This window comes from Propithecus coquereli, unplaced genomic scaffold (assembly GCF_000956105.1).
Source record: "Propithecus coquereli isolate 6110/MARCELLA unplaced genomic scaffold, Pcoq_1.0 Scaffold19, whole genome shotgun sequence".
NCBI lineage: Eukaryota > Metazoa > Chordata > Mammalia > Primates > Indriidae > Propithecus > Propithecus coquereli.
The window spans coordinates 8,562,397-8,584,036 of NW_012143856.1; the positions used below are offsets into that span (position 1 = coordinate 8,562,397).

Consider the following 21,640-nt stretch of genomic DNA (forward strand, 5'->3'; position numbering starts at 1 on the left):
TTTATTTCTTTATTTGTTTAAATGTTGAATTCAAGAAAATAACAGAATCTTTTGAAGATTTTTATCTGTATGTCTTAAAATTAATTAAAAATAAGAAAAAGTGATTTGATTATGCAAGTTTGTCATTGTGGGATGCTTTTTAAAAAGAATAAAACAAATTGTGTTATGCCGAACAACAGTATTTGAGGAATTCAGTAAACCTGACCCCTAAATAAGTTTAAAATATTTTGCATATTTATATTTGTATATGTGTGAAAACAAGTCTATAGATTTCATCAGATTCTTGAAAAAAACTACAGGTTTCCAAAGTTAGCAATTACTATTATAAACACATTTTAATTTTAGTCTTTAAATAATATGTAGAATAATATTTTTAAAGAATTTATCCCTAATAAAATATATTCTTATATCTTTTAAGCCAGAATTTAATGAGCAGGGAGGCTGTAAATACATATTTTTCTAATTAGCAAGAGGAAGCAAAAAAAAAAAAAAGAAAAGAAAAAAAGAAAAGAAAAGAAACACACACAAAAAAACAAGACCTAAAAATTGGATCCAATTAGTAGGCCCCAACCTGCGATTTCACCCCCCACTCAAGCAGTCTTCTGGCATTCTAAGTTCCAGCCCTCTGTGTTCCCTTCAGGTGAATCAGCACCTGATTCTTGCAGGTTCAGGAAATGCTCTTCCCCAGTCTACAAATCTCACCTACTCTTAGATGTGAGTCATTTACATTAGCAAGAGAGCAAGTTGCTCCAGTTGTTCTCGGGCAGGAGATTTTGAAAGGGTGCCCCAAAGGACAATCTCAAGAGGGGAAGGGGAGGCACCTACCTTCTCCGGCAGGGGAGAAGATGCTTATTTTTTATGCTTTATCAGAAAATCCACTTCCCCGCCAATCTTAGTTTCAAGGTTTATTCTCAATTAGAGACAAGAAGCCTGTTTCAACTTCGAGACACCCATATGAGGTGAATGGACAGCCAGCCACAGCAATGAAAGGTAAATGAAAAATTTTTAATTTTCTTAAAAGCCATGGTTGATAGGACATAGCACTAATTGAGACTGTAATTGTACTTCTGCTTAAATCTGGGGTTTGAATTAAAAGTTTAAATTCAAATGCTGACAATAAGATTCGTAAATCCTCTCTGGGAGGCACCACTTCCTGAAATCGGGGCCATGGGGCTTCACCATTTCTAACTCAGGCAGGCAGAAAATGTAAACTGCATATTGTGCCTTCAAAAGAGGAAATGATGTTTTGGTAATCAGTTCTATTTAGTGAGTTTTTCTTACTACATTTATTTTATCAGATAAGTACAATCCAAAGTCCCTTGTAATTGTTTCCCAAGACTCAAATCTGAAATTCGTTTCATAAATGTTCATCCACATTTTTAAAAAAAAAAAAGATTCTTTTCAGTCCCAATTGCCTCATTTTAATAAAAGAATTTCAGTCTTTTCATTGTACCACAAAGAACAGGGCAATCCTCATTCTGATCCCTTAAGAAATCATGTTAAAACATGTCAGGAAAGGCGTTGAGAAAATTGCCCGGCTACTGACAAACAGGTTAGTAACAGCTTAGTTTTGTTCCACATTCAAACTGTTTGGGAGTTTTCACTTCCGTGAAGAAAACAAGAAGCAAGCATGGAGATTTCACCTCTTCTAAATCACAATAAGGATTTTAAAAAGATAAATTAGCCTAAAGTAGAGTGATTTTTTGATTTATCTACTATAGAATTTTACATCATAGTCCCAAGTTGAATCTGCTTTCATATTAGGTATATCAACATTTTTAACAACAGTTTCCTTTCATAATTCTAATTAGAAACTCCAATTTGCTAGCAATATGAATGGCAATAAATTTGGTTCTATGTTACTGTATATTGTGGGGGGGGGGAGTGGAATAAAACAGACACCCTGGCTGTTGATATCTTATTTCATTATTATTTCAGCCAATTCGAAGTTAACCGTCTCCATGAAGTTAGGGATTACGGAGACATGTTCTCTTAGTCCTTCAGCAAAATCCATCTTCAGACGACTGTTTCTAACATCTATTTGAAAAGTGTTGCAGGTATACGTGGGTTAAGGAGAAAGGGCTAGAAGAGCAGCAGAACTCCTGAATTTCTTATTTAAGGATGTTACGTAGAAAAAGAAAGTATTTAGTCAGAAAATCTTAACTATTTCATGAAGACACTGAGGGAAAAATTTCCTAACCCGAGTAATATGCTGAGAGGCCTTTCTGCATTCAGGGTTGTGGGTGGGAAAAGGAAGACTAAACTAGAATGGATGGTTTTATTTAACTTTGTGCCATTTGTGCCCTTCAGAGTCTGCCAGCTTTTATTTCTTCCTTAATATCTTGGTATTTGACTCCCTTTAAGAACAAAAATATTTCATGCTTAGAAAACGTCACAGAAATTTAAGATAGAAGACCAGAATGGCCATTTGTTCTTTATATGCTCCCTAAAATGAGAAAAACTGGGACAGCCTATGAAAAATCCCTCAGGCCCAATAAAGAGTGGGTGGCAAAGGCAGAACAGGAGTGAGGTGAAATCTAGGACGTCACCTCTCCCTGGGAGCATCCCACAGTCTCTAGGACAGATGTTTTCTGCACAGGCATGAGGCAGCGGCTTGGGTGTAGGGTGAAAGCCGTAGGACTCACAGCACAATGACCACGGGTTGGGGGCTGATTATGCCAGAAGTTATCCGTGTGATTTGAGCAAGGCTCTGACTTCCCCAGAGCTCACTTCCCTCCCTCACAGGTAAAATGAGGGGATTGGATGGTCAGTAGAGGCCCCTTTCATCTCTAGATTCCCAGGATCCAGGTGAGATGCTGAGATACTGGGGTTGGTTATTAAAGAACCCAAGGCACGGACCAAGCACACAGGAATGCCTCAAAGGAAACTGGATAGAACCAAAAATGGGGTCCTCCCCTGTTCTGACCCTAGCCAGCTACAGGGTGTCAATCAAATCTTGACCTCTCTAGGTTTCAGATCCTTCCTTTGCTCTTCCTACCTTGGGTGGAGTGTTTTGCATTAATACAAATACAAAGGCTGGTGGCAGTTCTTATAGTTGTGACCATCTGAAGTAGAGAGGCAAGAGCAGAGGCAAACAGGACCCTGCTGTCAAAAACAAAATGAGATGAACCACATGGAGGGAGACTCAGACCTGCTTCAGGATAATGGTTAAAAGCCAGGCTACAATCTCACCTGGCAAAGATTTCCAAACTTTCTACCTCATATGGCAAACATAAGCAGAACAGAACATTTGTTCTCTCTCCTGTACCTAATTAGCCAATTTTGTGTTTCATTAACATTCTTATTAGCCAAACATGAAAAAACTTCCACTAAAATACATTTAAAGAAGAGCAAAGATTAAGTTCCACTTAGTATAAGACATGACATTAAGTCATTCATAACAGTGATTATATCAATTTCTAATAATGTGTATCATATTGAAAGGAGAGAGTAACTCCTTAAATGACATTTACTAATTCATTAATATTAGATAGGCTCTGCATGGCACAAACAGTCCTTCTAGTCTTAATACTAAAACAACAATAATTGGCATACCTTGATAGCTTAATATATACCAAGACAACTGCATATTTTAACATCTATTACTTTAAAAAAAACCTTGGACAACCTTAAGGTGTACATTACTGTTACCCCCTTTTACAGCTGAGCAAACTGAGGCTAATGTAGTAAGGAGCAGAGTTTTGACCTTGAACCACTGCCTTCAATCAACCATACTCTATTTGCTACTTTTTAAGCTCTGAGTAAAATCATTATTTGCTATTAGTTACCTCTTTTTTGTGGGCAGTTTAATATGTAAAATTATATAGATTTATTGTAAATTTACCATACTAGTACTTGACTACAGTAGATCAATGGCTGTCTTGGGTGCATCATGCCCTGCAATCAAGCTGGAGTTCCTAGTTTTCCCAAAGGACACATTAGGTTATAATTAGCACATGAACATCCAGCTTGTGTGGAGGCAGTAGCAAAACAGTTAAGAGCACAGCCCTCAGACCAACTTGTGTTCAAACCCAGGCTCTGCCCCCCTCACTAGCTGTGTTAATGTTGGCAAGCTCTAGCACTCCAGTGACAGACAGCACATATCTGCTAAAAGAACCTCTCTCTAAGCCTCAGTTTCTTCATTTGAAAAATGGGTTCTACCACTCAAGTAGCATTATTCAATGCAAGCTCGAATAAAAGGTCTATACTGTGGTAATACTTCATTTAAAACAATCCTATGAGAACTACTTTGTAGAAGAAGAAATTGAGGCACATAAGATTAGGTAACTTGCCCAAGTAAACAGCAAATTTGTAATTTGAATCCAATGTCCTTTTACTAAATTAAAATATATGCAAATAATTTAGAACAGTCCTAGGCACATGATAATACTAGCCAGCATTTGCTGAACCCTTTTGCTGTTGTCATACCTAACAAGATAGAAACAGACTTCTCAAGCTACCAGAGGAGGGTTTGCCTGCAGACTGATCATGTCCTCAGGCTGAAGTTGTTACTGGCTATTAGACACCAGAGCAACTGTCTGGAGGACACAGAGCAGAGTGAAACTTTGCTTTTCAAGTCTATGAGTCCAGAAGGTACCCTTTGCTAAATACACCAAGATTCTGATTGCCTCCAAAGACAAAGCCAGCAAACCAGAGGGGCAGAAGAAACAAACTAATTCAAAGTCCCTGCACCAAAAGACTTTATGATCTAGTTGAAGAAAGAAAAATGTTAACAAAGGAATACTCTGGCTATTTGCATATATCAGAGTACGAAGCTGCATGGCTCTCAGGCTCACAGCAGACAGGAAAGATTCAAGGAAGCAATGCACAGACATCTATTGCCTCTAGATTATAGGCATTTGGGGGCTTACTATGCTCTTTTGGGGGTGGATGACCTACCTGTCCAAGTTTGTTCTCCCTTGGACCTGCCAGACTCAGAAATTATAAATAAAACTGAACATAAATCACTGGGCTTCTCAAAACATTTTAGATAGACTGGCTGTAAGACAAATTGTAAAAACTCCAAAATTGCTTACCGATGTATTTATGTAGAGGACAGTGCTTCATATCATGATTGGGTAGAGTGCAGCTACTCAGGCTCACAGTAATATGCAATCCTTAAATAATCACAACTACAATTATTTTTTTTTTTGGTTGTTTCAACCAAGCATTTAAAAAAGCTGAATGACGAAAACTTTAAGAAGATAATGGCTTGTCCTGGGTCAAAACTGTCTATGTATTGCCTATATTATAATAGTAAAATTAATGAAAAAAAGAATAGTGAATGCCATCTAAAAGGTAATTACTATATCGCTATGTCAACATATGCCATTGTGATTGCTATTGAATAAATCTGTAATATCTGTTAAACATCATTATTCCCCTTTCCCCTAAAACATTCATTCTGATTTCATGTTGTAAATAATATACACATATATAAAATTTAAAAACTATCCACTCTGTGTCTAAAGCCACCAGTACAATAACTAAAGTATTATCTCTATTTTTCATCCTGAGACCCAGAAATACTGAGTATCAGATATGTACCCAATTCTTTCAAAGTCTGCTGAGACATACTGTGGTCTCTGTTTACATGAGTTTACAGTCTGTATGAAATTGCAAATCAGACAGGCTCTAAATAAGCAGCCAATGCAAAAATCAGCTGAGTGCTCGAAGTGGCAAATGAAATATAAGTGCCATGGTACACTAATACTTGCTCTGAGGGCTCCCCCATCTCTTCCTCAACCTGGAAGATAGTCCCAGCAACATAACTGTCTCACAACTAAGGTGGCAAAGCCAAACACCTCTATCCTTAAAGTGTTTCTCCACCCCAGCTCCTATCAGGAGATGGTGCATTTCCCATGCTATCTCCTTACCCTCTTCTGTGAATTACAACCCGATTAACTTCATGCCAACCAGCACTCCCTCCAATGTACTCATGTGGTTATTTTATTTTAGAACCTATCCAGCTTAAAAAGAAAAAAGAAATGAGGTATTTCACTGAGATGCTTAATATGAAATAAGTTCAAATGAATTTTAAATAAGAAAAATGGGGCCTAGGAAAAAGAATCGTGGGAAATTAAAAGCCACATGAGAGGCTGGTTTACCAAATTCATTCATTTCTATCTATTTGATAGTGGTGGGCCTTAAGACAGACCTCAACTCCAACAGGAAAACAAGAAGGTGTAATGATTCGGTTTTGATAAATTCATACCAGGCCTATAGGAGCACTAGTCTCAAAATGTAGACCAGGAAGAACTTTCTCCCATGAGTCGTCACACAAAAAACCAAAGTTACACAGAATATCCAAAGAGTAGGCACAGTGAGACGGGTTAGATGCCTGAAGGTACCAACTGAAAGCTCAATCCAGACAAAGCCATTCTACAAGAGCAGGGTGAGATAACATAATGCGGTTCAAATATGTGGCTCACTCTAAATATTTTCATCTTACTGATGTTTCTTATAATTATCCTAGGAAAACCTTTCTGCACAATTCTCTCCAGCATATTTGATTCTAATTATGAAAATTTACCAAGTGCTAGACATATTAGGTTAAACTATGTAAAAGTGCCATTTTGACTTATAAGAACAACATTTTCATATGGTTAAACCTGATACATCAGCACTAAGGAAGAAGACATTTTAGAGGTTTTGAGGTGCCAGAAGAGATGCTCAGAAGGGATTGGGATTCAACCCAAATCAAATGCAATGCTGTTAAGTTCTAAAATCCTACAAATTGTCTCAAAGTCCCCTTTAAAAGCTTAATCAATTTCAGATAAAAAGGAAAATATCATCAAGTTAGGGAAAATGAGTAAAAATGAGGGAGAGGTTTGGAGCAAGCATCATATAACAAGGTTCCAGGTCCCACAGGTGTTGGCAGAAACCCAGAGGAGAGAGCTAGGACAGCCCCACCGTGAAATCAGATGTCACAAATTAGAACCTACAGAGAAGCTATATTTGGTCTGCCCAATGTTTTAACAAAATTAAGCCCGAACTTAAAATTCATGTGATTTTGTAATAAAAACCCATTTGTCTTGGTAAATCAAATGGCCTGGTAGCAGTGGACCCACACACACATGTAGCAACAACTCAGAGCCTGGGAACAGGTGCTCCCCCGGACAGGGGCAGCACCCTGCAGCTCACGTGAGCCTCAATTCCTTCTGAGCATCTCTTCTGACACTTAAGCTGTCAGTTGTCTTTTATTAGCATGCTGTAGTGCAGCACTCTGTTGAATGTTTCTTCTTATACCTGGCTCACTTTCCTCATTGACATAACCTATGGGGCTGCTGTTGGCATTTGAATTCGCAACCACCCACTTTCACCACCACCCCCCAACCCCACACTTTACAGTGAGCTGTTCAGAAACATCAGCGGGCCCAGCTTTTGATCAGCCTTACACCTGATCTTTAGGCATGCTTTACACAAGGTCAACTGCCAATTCCTACTCTTCTCTCTGTCCTTCCTGGGTTATATTCTTTCATTTTGGAAGGCAGGAGAAGATATTCATTTAAAGACAAACAATGATGACAAAAAAAAAAAAAAAAATCCCCAGCATATGCCTGCCAAGATGAAATTAGGTCAGAGAGGGGACCAAGGTCCATGAGAGCCGAATAAGTCAGGGGAATGATGTTTGAGCTCTGACTCTGTGCCTGCAGGAACTCCCCCAAAGCCTGGAGATAGAAGAATGAAGAGAATCTCAGGCAGTCAGGAGAACAAAAATCTGCAATATAACAGCCAGAGGTATGTGCAAGCAGGCAGTAAGACCGGGACTGAGAAGCACTTACATAGTACATGAAAAACACGGAAGGCTTTGAGAAGGGGAGGTAGACGAGGGAGACTTGAAGGTGGTATAAAGAGCTTGCCTAGCAGACGAGAGTGAGAAGGGATTTCCGGGCCAAAAGGCAAAGTGAGGCAAGAAAGGCCTGGTGCAGGAGCTTGGGAGCCACAAAGCGGGCAGGTAGACAGGGTCAGGTGCGGAGGTCCTTATCACACACGGAGGGACTTGAACTGTATAAGACAGCAAGCAAGTGAGGGCTGTGACAAAGAGGACATCAAGTAAGGAAATACGACAGGCAGGGAGAAAAATATTAAGACGGTACAAATATATAGCTTACTATTTCCCCTAGTTGAGGAAGCTACAGAAAGAATTACTCTGATTCAAATATTCCCATGAGTTTCAGAAGCACTGTTTTAAAAAAAAAAAAAAGAAGATGATTAATACCAGAAGTTGATAATCTGTGAAATGGGGGGAATAATAGATACCTGGCCTAGTTCCCTAAGGGGCTGTGTAAATCTGGTAAGATAACATAGGCTAAGTCAATTTTATACTGTAAGTGCTATCGTATTATGAAGGTGTAATACACAGCAAATAATACCTTTTTTCGGTTTAATAATGAAAGTCTTAATACCCATACAGTCCAATTTTATAGTTTATTGAGTTGAAATATACATTTTTATTTTCTGTTTGGGCAAAGTGTAATGTACACATAGGTAAATTTTGGATCATCGACACAGGGGAGCTAGTCAGGTTAGAGGCAGCAGTCCCAATAGCCAGAACAGTGGTTTTGGATGAATATGTTCTAAGCCTAATACATTTCAAATGACTTCTGGTCCTTTAAAAAAAATTATCAGAATCCAAGACCCGAGGTAAAGTCTTCAGATGTTTGATTGCCATTTACTGGCCTATTAAGAGAAGAAGAATGCTTTTCACAAGCTTATGTAGATGCTATTCCTTGTTTTGGAAGGGTCGTCTTGTGGCTTAAGCAGTATACTTAAAAGTTATACTTATTTTTCATGGCAGTGGTGGTGGTTGTCCCCTTCAGCATTCTAATAAAGTCATGATTTTAGTTTTCTGGGCTGTGGATGTGGTGATAGGTATTCTCCAAGCCTCTCCTACTAGAATGGTTGTCAGGTTAGCTACCTTAGTTCCTCTAACCACAGCTTAACCAAACCTTAATGCTGTTTAAGTTGATGGAATGAGACAGGTACCTAAGAGAACAGTTTTCCTTTAGTTTTATCCCATAACCTTGATTGACAATTTAAAAATTCTCAAGTGAGGTCTTAACACAAGTGGCATTTCACAGTTTTTATCTGCATCAAACTTTCACTGTTTCTCTTTTTTTTTCCCTCTCATAAAAACAAATACCCCACCTCCACACATGTAGTAAAATAATCTGACATCACATATAACTCATTTCATGAAATACAGATACACATACATACATACATACATAATTCTTCAAAATAATTCCTAACTAATTGAATTCCTACTTAAGGGAATAATCAGGTTTGGGGTTAAGGTTATGAAGAAGCATTAGAAACAAACTTTGTTTTGAGGGAGTTTACAATCCAGTTTACACTGCCCATCCCTCCTTCTAGACACAAACACACACACACACAGCAAGTCACCTGAGGTCACCTGAAAAAAAATGTTAAGTCTAAATGTGGCCCAAAATACACCAAGGCTACATGTATTAAGTATAACTATGAAAAGAGAATGTTACGATAGCACCTGAAAAACCTGAATGAAGGGCTGCTGTGTTCTGCATTCCAACACCTTTGGGAGATTAACTTCATGCATGCATTAATGAAATGTTCTATGAATACAGTGACCTAATTCTATTACAAAGAGAGGTAACTCATAACCAGTGAGGTAACTGGCTTCTTTCCCCAGGCCTTCAGAAGAGTTATGATCTTAGCATTGTTGGAAATCACACACACACACACACACACACACACACACACACACACACACACACGCAGGCAGGCACTCAGCTCTAAACTGGGAAAAAGTCTTAGGTTTTAAGTGATTCCAAAATGCAAGACAGGCTGTATCTTTCAACAGAAACTTTGCGTAAGATGGGTGGGTTTTGTGAAAACCTTTACTACATAAAATTTAATGACTACATCAATATTCCCATATGATCTATCAGATTAGTATAGCTTTTCAGTAGGAAAGTAACAAAAGAGCCCAGCCCCCAATCTGAAACTTGTACAATTTCAGTTATTATTTTCCAGAGAGCAAACTTGAAATGTGAAGAACAAATAAAAGAGGTAGTGATATTACAATTCTGTCGTTTGGGAACCACCACCACCAAACGCTAAGTTCAAAAAATTAATCAAATGCAACTGCATCTGGGGAGCAAGTATTTAACTGGTAAATTACCTTTCAGATCTCGCCCAGAGGGCAATAATGAGACCCATAAGGCCAGGGGAATTTACGGCATCACCAGCTCCTCCTGGTGCAGAGGGTGTTCCCCTGGCTTGGTACAAAGGACCCCCACCCATGCCGAGAACCATTCTAGTGAACCACAACAGCAGGCCAGGTCTGTGTGGACCACAGGCTGGGCACTCAAAGCCAGCAGCTCATGAGTCCTGCATGTTGACGCTTCCCCTGGTCTTCCCATTACCCTTTTATGGAGAGAGCAGAGGTTTCGGCCTCCAGCATACCTGGGTTGAAGCCCCTACTTCACCACTTACCCATTTTTCTTCCCTTAAGACCTAGAATCTCACCTTTCCCAACCATAAAAGCCATTTAACAATACAATTGGCAGGGTTTTCACTGAAAAGCCCCAGCAGAGAGGTGAGCAGAGAAAAAGCTCAACTTAGACAATTAATAAATTTTCAGGTGAGAACTAAACAACATGACCTCCTGCCACTATTTTTTCTGGGTTGCTGACAGGTACCAGAATCGTCTGAAAAGAATGCTAAGTGATGGTCACTAAAGCAAGAAAAATCAGGAGTTTGGTGGGAGGAGAGGGGGAAGGCACAGAGGAAGAGAAAGATATTTATAATCAAAGTAGGGCATTTGATGATTTGCATAGGTTAAGTATAGTCAAATAAGATTAAATGATAAACAGACCAAAGGTTGCAAAATCAAGTGGCCATAGAATCTGGCGGGTAATGCTCCTGAGTGACGAGGCCCAGGGATGTCAGAGAATCCTGTGAGCCAGAGAGCTGGAACGCTCACTCCCCATCAGGAAGGGGCAACCACTAATAGAACTGCTGGATTGTTCATGCTTGGTGTTGGCAAATCTTCTCATCTTTCAAGATAGGATCCAAATCTGAATTCTTCTGTGAAATTTCCTGATGTTTTCAACATTGTTCTGGCCAAATAAAACTAGACCTCTAGTTTGGAAGATTAGCAGTTCCTTCACAAGCTTGACAGGGAAAACAAACTCCCACCTATGCCCAAAGCTCCCCCGGCCACTTGCTGACCTCCAAAATGAACCCCCAGAATCGTTCTTCATTTTTACTCCACAGCGGCATACAGAAAGAACTGCAATTTCAGTTTCAATTAAATTACATATGAATGCCAGTTCTATCCATTACTCTCTGTGTGAGTCAGGGCAAGTTAATTCAACTATCTGAACCTTGGATCTTCCTAGAGGGGAGAAAAAAGAATAGAATATCTAAGTCATAGGGTTGCTGTGAGGATTGCTTCAGAAATCAACTACCGAGTTCAGAGTCAAAGAGAAAGGGAAACTGAGAACATCTTAATCGTTTCCCATTACCCGCATTTTAAAAAGACAGCTTACTACCACCAACACAGGAAGTTAGTAAAATAGCCAAAGGATGGTATCAATGGGTGGCTGAAAAAAAACAGAAGTTCTCTAAGCAGTGATACCATCTCACCTCAGGAATGGCTGGGAAACCTGGGCCTACCACAGACAGCACATTCTTCAGTGGTTTCATCAGCTCTCAGCTGGGGGAAGAGTAGGTAGCCGGGCAGGATTCCCGCCCAGGAACCAGGTCCTGGGGCCCAGCCCTTCACTACCACTGAAGCAATCCTCCTCCCAACACCCTGCAAGTGCTGGGACATGCAGAGGATGCAGAGCCACCCTAGTAAAAAAAAAAAAAAAAAAAAAAATGCACACAGGGAGCCCTAAAGCTGAGATGCAGGTTGTGTGAAGACAGCAGGCAGACGAAACTCCAAGACAACTTCAAGGGAGGGCAAGCGCTTGGAGCAAAAGTGTCAGTCAAATGATCCGTGAAAGGGTGGCTGAGGCCACAAACCACAACAGTCTCAGCACAAACAAGGAGCAAGGGCTCATTTCGCCCTGTGTCCAATCTATCAATCACTAAATAAACTCTACCATGTGCCTGTGATACACAACAGGAACTGACACGACCTAACCCCTACCTGGCGCGACTGTGCAGGCCGATCCGTAAACGTTAGCTCGTTTTAACCTCACGGCCATCCCATAATGGGCAGGTCATCATACCCATCTTATGTATGAGGAAATGGAGGGTAAGAAAGCAAGCTGGAAAGCTGCAGGGCTGGGGTGGGAATCCCCCAGCAAGAGAGAGCCAAGTCCTTGTTCTTGGCACTCCACCCTGGTGCCGCCAGACTTGGCTGCAGGGCAGGGCAGGGTTTTTCTTTTTTCATCCAAGCTGGGAAAATATAATTTTAAAACACCAGGAATTAAATGATATGCTTGACAAAATCTCCCATCAGTCCTATATCTATCTCTGCCTCCCACCTTCTCCATCTCCTTCCCATTACAGGCATGTTTTTTTGAAAGAGTTGTGTGAAATCGCTGCCTTCACCTCCTCACCTCACAAGCATTACTCAACCCTCTGTCATCGGGCTTCTGCCCTCAACCCTCCCCCCTCATCATCCCCCTACACACACACACACACACACACAGCACATGCAGCACTGGCTAAGGTGAACGACGACCTCTCTGTTACTGAATCTCATCCAATGGCACTTTGCTGTCCTATATCACCTGACTTCCCCCACAGGATAAAACTAGTCTCATCTCCATATGTTCTATCAGTTGAGGGGGTGGGAACTAGTCACAACTCCTCATTTCTTAACCTCTCTTCTCAGCTCACAGGATGTTACTGTTTTCTAGTAGTCCTCCCAACTCTCTGGCCACTCCTTCAGGCACGCATTCCCCTTGCCCTAAGACTGCTCCTTAAAAACATCTATATCGACCCTCTGATATTGCCACTCCTCTGTGCAGTTTCTCCCTGGGCAATCTCATCCATTCCCACAGCTTTTTCTGGCATCTATTTTCTGTTGGCATTAGATTTACATCATCAGCCAAGAGTGCCCACCTGGACTCCAGACCCGTCTCTCCAATCACCTAGTAGATGTCTCCGCATGCACACTACACAGGCATCATGAAATCAATCAATCCAAAACTGAACTCCACCCAGCCCAATATGTGCTCGTCCTCTCATGAGCTCTCCATCAGGGAAAGAAACCATCTCCTACTGCCAAAGACCTGGGAGGCCTCCAACACTCCTCCCTTTTCACCAACGTCATTGAGCCACTAATTCCTTAATATGCCTCAAATTTGTTACATCTCTCCATCCCTCAGTGACATCATCTCCCCAGTAGATTATTACGCCTTATCTTTGGTCACATTCAGCATTTCATGTGCTCCTTTCCCACTGGACCTTGAGCAAACCTGGGCATCACAGGCACCATGGAACCTCCCTAATCCTTGCCTCCCCTCAGTAGGGGTACACTTATTTCCACAGCATCCCAAACCTCTCACTCTGTACTGAAATGGTCTGTTTACTTCTGGATCCTCAACCAGACTCTAACTCCTTGAGGGCAAAAGCCTACCCTCCTCATCTTTATAATCTCTAGGGCCTGAAACAAGAGCAGACTCTTAGTAAATGACCTTATGGAAGAGGTCAGGTTATGGCTGATACTGAAGAAGAGGTAGAGATTTCCAAGGTAGAGAAAGGAGGGGAAGAAGGTGGTCATTTAAGGAACAGGAATGGGTATGAAGAAAAGCAGGTAGCTAAACATAGGCATGTTTCAGAGAGTCCACACTTCGGTTAAAGTACAAAGAAAATTACTGGGAAATAAGAGGAAAATGATCTTGAATTTCATTTGCACAATGATTCATGGAAATAACAGAAGCAAAAACATTTATAAAATACTTAATTTATAACTGCATATTCAATTTAACCTCATAATGATGCTAGAAAGTAAGTATTATTGTACCCATGATTCAAAAGATGATGGGGCAAGCAGATATCCTCGAACTTTATTGTCAACTTTTAACTATGAGAAACCAGCATGTTTGAGCTTCCACACTCCATGGTCTCTAACACTACAAAAAGAACTCCTTGTCTTTCATTAGTAATTATAATTCAAGGATTGTCATACCATGCAATACCACAGGATTAGGGAGCAAAAGAAAGGCATGACTTTTTATTTGCCACCTTTCTGGTAGATGTAAATTGGTATGGTATTGTGGTTTTAATCTGAGTTTTCCTACTGACTAATGATGTTGGGTGTCTTTTCATGTCCTGACGTCTAAACAAATCTTTTGACCATTTTTAAATCAGTTTGTTTTCTTCTTATTAAGAAGTTGTAAAAGATCTTTGCATATTCTGAATATATATCCTTTATCAGAAATGTGACATGCAAATATTTTCTTTTCTATGTCCTCCTTAATGGAGAACTGTCTCCTATCTCTTGCCATCAGTAAGGTGTAAGTAAAGCCATAAAGATGAAAACTGCACAGCATAGGAAGAGAGAAACATAAAACCAAAGATATGTTTGTCATGTAAATTCCTTCAAAATGTTTCCCCAGAAGTTGGATTAAAGCTTTCTTTGTCCCCAGAAAACCGTAACAAATAAAATAAGGTATATCATTTCCTTGCCTTAGATTAAAAATGTGACACTGCACCCAAAAAGGAGTGACTATATGAGCCCTAATCACTGCCTGTGTTTCATTAACCCAAAAAAAAAAAAAAAATGCCGTTTGAATACTGCAAAACTCTTATATATAATCTTGCCTCCAACGTGCCCTTTCCCTGCTGACTCGGCAAATATTCAGGGACAAAAGTAACTGCTTACACCAGAACAAAGTTTGCTATGTACTTGGAGAGGATGAGGTTATTTGGGGTCTCTTTGAGCAGCATAAGTGAGGGGACATAAAAGTCCCACATGGTTTCATTTCATGAGAAACAGTGTGACTTCCCTACAGTAAACTGCTCCATAAGCACATTTTACTTGAGCTGCACTTTCCAAAATGATTCCCAGGTTTCCTTCTCTCATTGGTCAACACTGGAGGGAAGCCAGAAAACAGAGAATAGTCCCAGCTGCAAAAGGGGTGAAGAAACAACGTTTTACAGCATTCAACATCACATATGAGTATAATCTCAATCTCAACTAATCATTATTAAAATGTTGTGAAGAATGTGAAGCTCAGAAAAGTTAAGATATTTAGCCAAAATCACACGCCAGACATACTTCCCAGCAGGCTGAAAGAGGGCACAATAGCAGACAAGGCTTGTGTGGCACAAGTGTTCATATTCAAAGAGTATGTGTTTTCTGAATAGTGGAGGCAGAAAAAACATTTTTTTTTTTTTTTACTAAAAAGATCAAAATATTGTACATTCAAATTCCTTCCCAAATGTTTCTTTTTTCTCCCCAGAAATCAAACCAGGAATAACCTATGCTGAACCCATGCCTGAATCATCCCCGAGTGTTTCCTGACACGCATTTTTGCTTACAGCACAGTACAACTGAAGGATGGGGGTCAACTTGACACTTGCAAAATTGCCAAGTAAGCCACAGGAAAAGATGCAAAGAAAATCCCACTTTACCAATGTTATTGTTATTTACACTGTGTGACAATTTTGGGGGGTTAATGGTCACAGAATCAACTAACCAAATAAACCAGCATTTAGCCTTGCCTTTTTATCATTGGGTATAAAACAGCGAATTTGCTATCACTGAGATAAATTTAACTTGCTATCATTTCATTTTAAACTTTTTTTCATCTAGACACCATCTCTAAAGTGACAAGTATGATTAAATTAATAACACTTGAGGAAGGTTTTTAAATCCAAACTAAAGTACATACTATTTTCCAGATTTAATAATCTAAACCAGGTTCACTGAGGTTCCCCAGGAGACCAAGGACAACATCTACCTATTCTACTGGGTAACTATTTAGAAAATGATCACACCAAGGCAGCTCTGCCATGGCAGTGACACCCTATAATTTGCATGACTTTATATTTCATTCCCACCTGGCAGGTAGAGCAGTGACATATGTTGATACTTTCACATCTTGTGCCAAAGAGTGATGTGCTCTAGTGAGCAATAATGTAGCCTCACCAAGGGCAAAAGTGCCAAGATCTCACCACTCTTTCTGTCATTCACAATGTGTCTCTATTAACAAGTCAAATTATAATTAATGCCCTTATGTTACAGAGTGAACACCTACTCAGTACTAGATACTGTGCTCAAAATAATGTTTGCAAAGCATTTATCTCCCAGAAGATCCAGCAAAATGGCTATTTATTACATTTTACAAAGCCATTAAGTGCCTAAACCAGCATTGTCAAATGAGACTTTCTGCAATAATGAAAATTCTCTATATTTGCACTGGCCTATACGTAGCCACATGTGGTTACTCGGAAACGTGAATGTGGCTAGTGCAACTAAGGAACTTCATTTTTTAAATTGTGCTTAATTTTAATTTAAATTTTAAAAGACACATGTGGTTAGTACCATATCTGACTACCAAAAGCCCATGCATTCTGGCAACACAAACATGCTCACATATACATTCCCTCTACAGACAGCCAGCCATGTCCCCCCACCTCCCAAACACAAACACACACCCACACCTACCACCCTCATGCATGGCACAAAATAATTGACTATGAAACTAGAGTTCCTATGTCATTGCATTTGTACACTGAAAAGGAGTTGGGGGAGGTAGAGTAGGAGAAAATAACAAAGGAGGCTTCACTCCCAATTATCACTTGGTATCAAGCCCTGCACCAAACAATACAGGGAATGCCATCCTATAAGGAGTATGTGAGAAAATAGCCTTTACACTGTAATACAAGTTCTAATTTTTCTTAATTGAATCGCCAAGCTCCTATCATTAAAAATGTTTCCTAACTTGGCCAAGTTCTTTGTTGGCAGTGAAGAAGAACATTATAAAACTGGCTGGGTGAAGAAAGCTATTCGCTTTTAATGGTTAATGTTCCTGAGTGGGAACATCGTACAGAGAAATGCTCTGAGTACACCCGTAAGTTTTGGGAAAATTTGAGGCAGTGATGGAGAAGAGAAGAAATGATGGGAGTAGCTGGCAGAAAAGAATATGACATAGACCTAATTACAAAAAGAAATCAATCAACAAAACTCTCACTACTGCTTTGAGCCTTCCAGGGCAACCGACAGATGGTTCATCCTGCTTCTCAGAACCATTTTTTCTCTCTACTACCATATTACTTCACAAAATAACCCATAACAGACTTTAAGCACTGATTTGTTTAAGCTGCATTGTAAACATGGAATTTGTGAATGAGGTAATAACCAGGCTCAGGCCTACCCCATTGAATTAAGAAGTCCTATCTTCCAAAATGTTAATCTCATACATAAACTAAGGAAGCTAATACTGTGAGGTGGCACAGTCAACAAGCTGAACCCCAGACTGTCTCAGACCCACAAAATAGTTCAATACCCACTGTAGAAAGAGGCCAAGTAGTGCATGACATTTTTAATTTGCAAGATAGAGTATATATATGAACTTTCTTGACATTCTAAGACCCTATCTTTAATAATAACCATAATTGTTAGGTAAACAATCACTTAATAAGAGTGCTTGTTCGTGTAATTAAACTTTTAAATATTATAATAATATACTGAATAGATACTCAATCTCTAAGCAACACTGGAAAATATAGGTTCTTTCACTCCACAATGAATATGCACAACAGATCCAACATTAACAGTTAAACACTGCATGTCTAGTATGCTGTAGCTATTGAACTTTTCTATTTGCATTTACAATGACTTTGAAAAGCAATTCATAAGTAAATGTCACAAGGCACAGTCATGATTTCAGGAGATAATGCAGTTGCTCCTTTTCAGGCTGTGTCCCTCAGCTGGACCCTTTATTCTGATTAAAACTCATTTGACCTCTCTCTACTTCCCTAAGGGGTCTACCCTGGGTTAGATGAAAGTGACTGCTAATAGTCTAATCAGGTAAATCAATTCAAGCAGGTATCTTAGCCTGGTTAAAACTGCACATCTTAAGAAGCTTCTAATGGCGTTGACACTGATTTGGATCTGCTTGTGCAGAGACAGCTAAGACCACAACATTCCAATAAATCAAAATAGGCTTAAATGATACCATCCAAGGCTATATTTGAAGCAGTAACATAGATGGCAGCTGAACCAGGCATTTAACTTTACAAGTTAAGTAAAGCTTAATAATACTGTGGGTCTCATAACAGGCTAGTTCAGGGATAAATTAGTAGCCTGTGTAAGGATATTTAGGCCAGGAAAACCAGTTTTTAAAAACACTCTTAGCCAGGAATAAAAGGGAAAGAATTAGAAAGAAGTCAAGGTTACTCAGTAAGAGCCTGCACTTAAATTTCAGGCAACAATTTAAGAACCTGTTTTTGGATTATAATCATCAAAAGTGTCTTTCCTGTTTGTCTTCTTCAAATAAGGAAACCAAAATAGATACTAAACTGCCTGTCATGCAGGGAAATGAGGGCTAAGTTCATATTGTTACCTCTACAATAAAATCATCCCAAAACATATTTGTACCCATAGTAAATATTATTAGAGGGAAGTAAATATTCAGAAATGACCTTCCTTCTAACCTTATATCCAAAAAGTGCATTTATATATTAATTGTGTTAGTTCAGGTTCTCCAAAAAAGCAAATGAGAAACGTGACTGAATGGCCAACAGATTTATTGGGGAAAATAGCTTCAAGAGAAAATGGGGACAGGCAGAAGGTTGGGACAGTATTCAAGCCATCTGTGGAGGAGAGAAGGAAGGAAGAAGGTTGAATACAAAGAGTCAGACTGCAGTACAGTCTGAAGGAAGTTTGAAGACTGATAAGTAGCCCTCCAGCAAAAATCTTTCATCAGAGGAATCTCTCTTCTTGCAAAAACAGATTAGTGCCCTGTTGTGCTCAGTCAGGGGCTGAGAGCCCTCCTTGGGAAGCATGCCATCAAAAGAATAGGGTGGTGGATCCAGAGCAGGGAGCAGCCGCTGTTCATCCACCAGGCTTCACCCAGAAGGAGACATGAGAGACCCATTTTCATGGCGGCCACACAGATCAAATGCTAGCTCATTTCACTGATTATATGATAGACTACTATGGTATTGGTCTTCAATACCATAGCTGAAAATTCCAAAAAAGCAAAAAATTTTTAAAAATTCATATAATAAATGCAATAGATATAATCTAGCCTCATAAATAAGAAAAATGTACCAGCCTGCAATTACTTTTAACAAGGTGTCCTTCCTGGTAATAAATTATAAAACTGTAAAACTTAATTACTAAGAATGAGAAAACAAAAATCAGCATTTCTCACTGGATTACAGAGAAAGATATTTGTGGATATTCTTAACTATACAAACACATTTTAATGAAAAATACACTAGTGTGTAAATATTTATAATAATCAGCAGTAACTTCACACCCACCTACAACAACTTAAATTCTACTAAGGTGAAAATAGAACTAAGAGAATCAGCAAGTGAGATCTACTTCTTCCCAGGACTTTTTTGTCTGTTACATAAGACGACAGTAGATCTTTTTATTTAAAAAGAAAAAAATGCCAAGATATTTTATTTCTATTCCAAGTAAGGGTCCCTAAAGAATCTTAAGTACTATAAGTCACAGGCACAAGATGCAAGATGACCCACTAGTTTTATTCCTTCCCAACTCCTGATGATTATTAAGGGAGGAAGAAAAGATGTATTTAGAATGTACCAAACACTACACTGAAATAGTAACTGTGGGCTAGCCATTTTATTTTCTTGTTACAGGAAATTTCAATGTTCTGTCCCAGATTTTGTTAGTTCTATTTATAATGCTATCCAAACACTGAAGTAAAAATCAGGATAATGTATATTGGTATGTTTATTTTCAAAAGGTTGGCATAGGAAATCAGAAATATGACTTTTTACTCAAGGGACTTGGTATAGGGGCAGGGGGTGTGGGGACTGGAAGTCACCAATACTTTGGCCACTCAAAACATTAAAAATCACCGATGATATCTATAAGCTCGCCCGAAATAACAAGAGTTTGGCCTATAAAAGAGCCTAGTGGCCTGTGGGGGGTATGCACGACAAGCACTGAAGTCACGTCTCCCCAATTCTTCCCACAGATAACGAGCTGCACAGCCACATTCCAAGTAACACCAGCGATGGACCTGGAAAGAACATGACCCACAACAATGAATTTGACACTGTCATCTTGCCTGTGCTTTACCTCATTATATTTGTGGCAAGCATCTTGCTGAATGGTCTAGCAGTGTGGATCTTCTTCCACATTAGGAATAAAACCAGCTTCATATTTTATCTCAAAAACATAGTGGTTGCTGACCTCATAATGACGCTGACATTTCCATTTCGAATAGTCCATGATGCGGGATTTGGACCTTGGTACTTCGAGTTTATCCTCTGCAGATACACCTCAGTTTTGTTTTATGCAAACATGTATACTTCCATTGTGTTTCTTGGGCTGATAAGTATTGATCGCTATCTAAAGGTGGTAAAGCCATTTGGGGACTCTCGCATGTACAGCATAACCTTTACGAAGGTTTTATCTATTTGTGTTTGGGTGATCACGGCTGTTCTGTCTTTGCCAAACATCATCCTAACAAATGGTCAACCAACCAAGGAAAACATTCACGACTGCATAAAACTCAAAAGTCCCTTAGGGGCCAAATGGCATAAGGCAGTCATCTACGTCAACAGCTGCTTGTTTGTGGTTGTGCTGGTGATTCTGATTGGATGTTACATAGCCATTTCCAGGTACATCCACAAATCCAGCAGGCAATTCATAAGTCAGTCAAGCCGAAAGCGAAAACATAACCAGAGCATCAGGGTGGTTGTGGCTGTGTTTTTTACTTGCTTTCTACCGTATCACTTGTGCAGAATTCCTTTTACTTTTAGTCACTTAGAAAGGCTTTTAGATGAATCTGCACATAAAATCTTGTATTACTGCAAAGAAATGACACTTTTCTTGTCTGCGTGCAATGTGTGCCTGGATCCAATAATTTACTTTTTCATGTGTAGGTCATTTTCAAGAAGGCTATTCAAGAAATCAAATATCAGAACCAGGAGCGAAAGCATCAGATCTCTGCAAAGTGTAAGAAGATCGGAAGTCCGCATATATTATGATTATACTGATGTGTAGGCAGCCTTCTCTTATTTGTTGGAATCAATATGTACAAAGTGTAAATAAATGTTTGTTTTCATCATCTTTGTTTGAGCCCATCAAAATAGGAATTTAAAAAAAGAAACTAGAATGGTATGAAATTGGGGTATAATCTGGAACTAAGAAAACCATTAAGGCACAGCAAAAAGTGAGAAAAACAAGAGGTGGGGCATGGCTGAATGGCAGGGTTCACGACGGAAGGTCTGCGGAGCAGCGTGGAGGGGCACTGCTGGGGCACAGCAGCCGTCCTCCAGGGAACGCTGCTGCTCTGAGGTCACCTTTCCAGAGAACAAAAAGTGCAGAGAAGAAAATTCTGTTTAGCCTTATGGTTCAAGATTTGGGGAAAAAAATGCTATTTTCAACACAACTTATCTACTGCAGATATAACTGAGTACATATTGATTACTAGGCTTTCTGTCATTCCATCTATGAGCAAAGGCCTTTGGCTTACCATTC

General features: G+C 39.5%; 2 protein-coding genes across 2 annotated transcripts in view; one reads left to right on the plus strand and one right to left on the minus strand.

The window, feature by feature from the left end:
• MED12L (mediator complex subunit 12-like) overlaps positions 1–21,640 on the minus strand; it is a 317,020-nt gene that overhangs the window by 112,577 nt on the left and 182,803 nt on the right. The gene's annotated exons all lie outside the window — the stretch shown is intronic.
• Positions 724–21,232, plus strand: GPR87 (G protein-coupled receptor 87). The gene is made up of 3 exons (XM_012642931.1): positions 724–990; positions 15,411–15,542; positions 20,130–21,232. Exons 2-3 carry the CDS (start codon positions 15,509–15,511, stop codon positions 21,161–21,163), a joined length of 1,068 nt encoding a protein of 355 aa, XP_012498385.1. The 5' UTR covers positions 724–990; positions 15,411–15,508; the 3' UTR covers positions 21,164–21,232.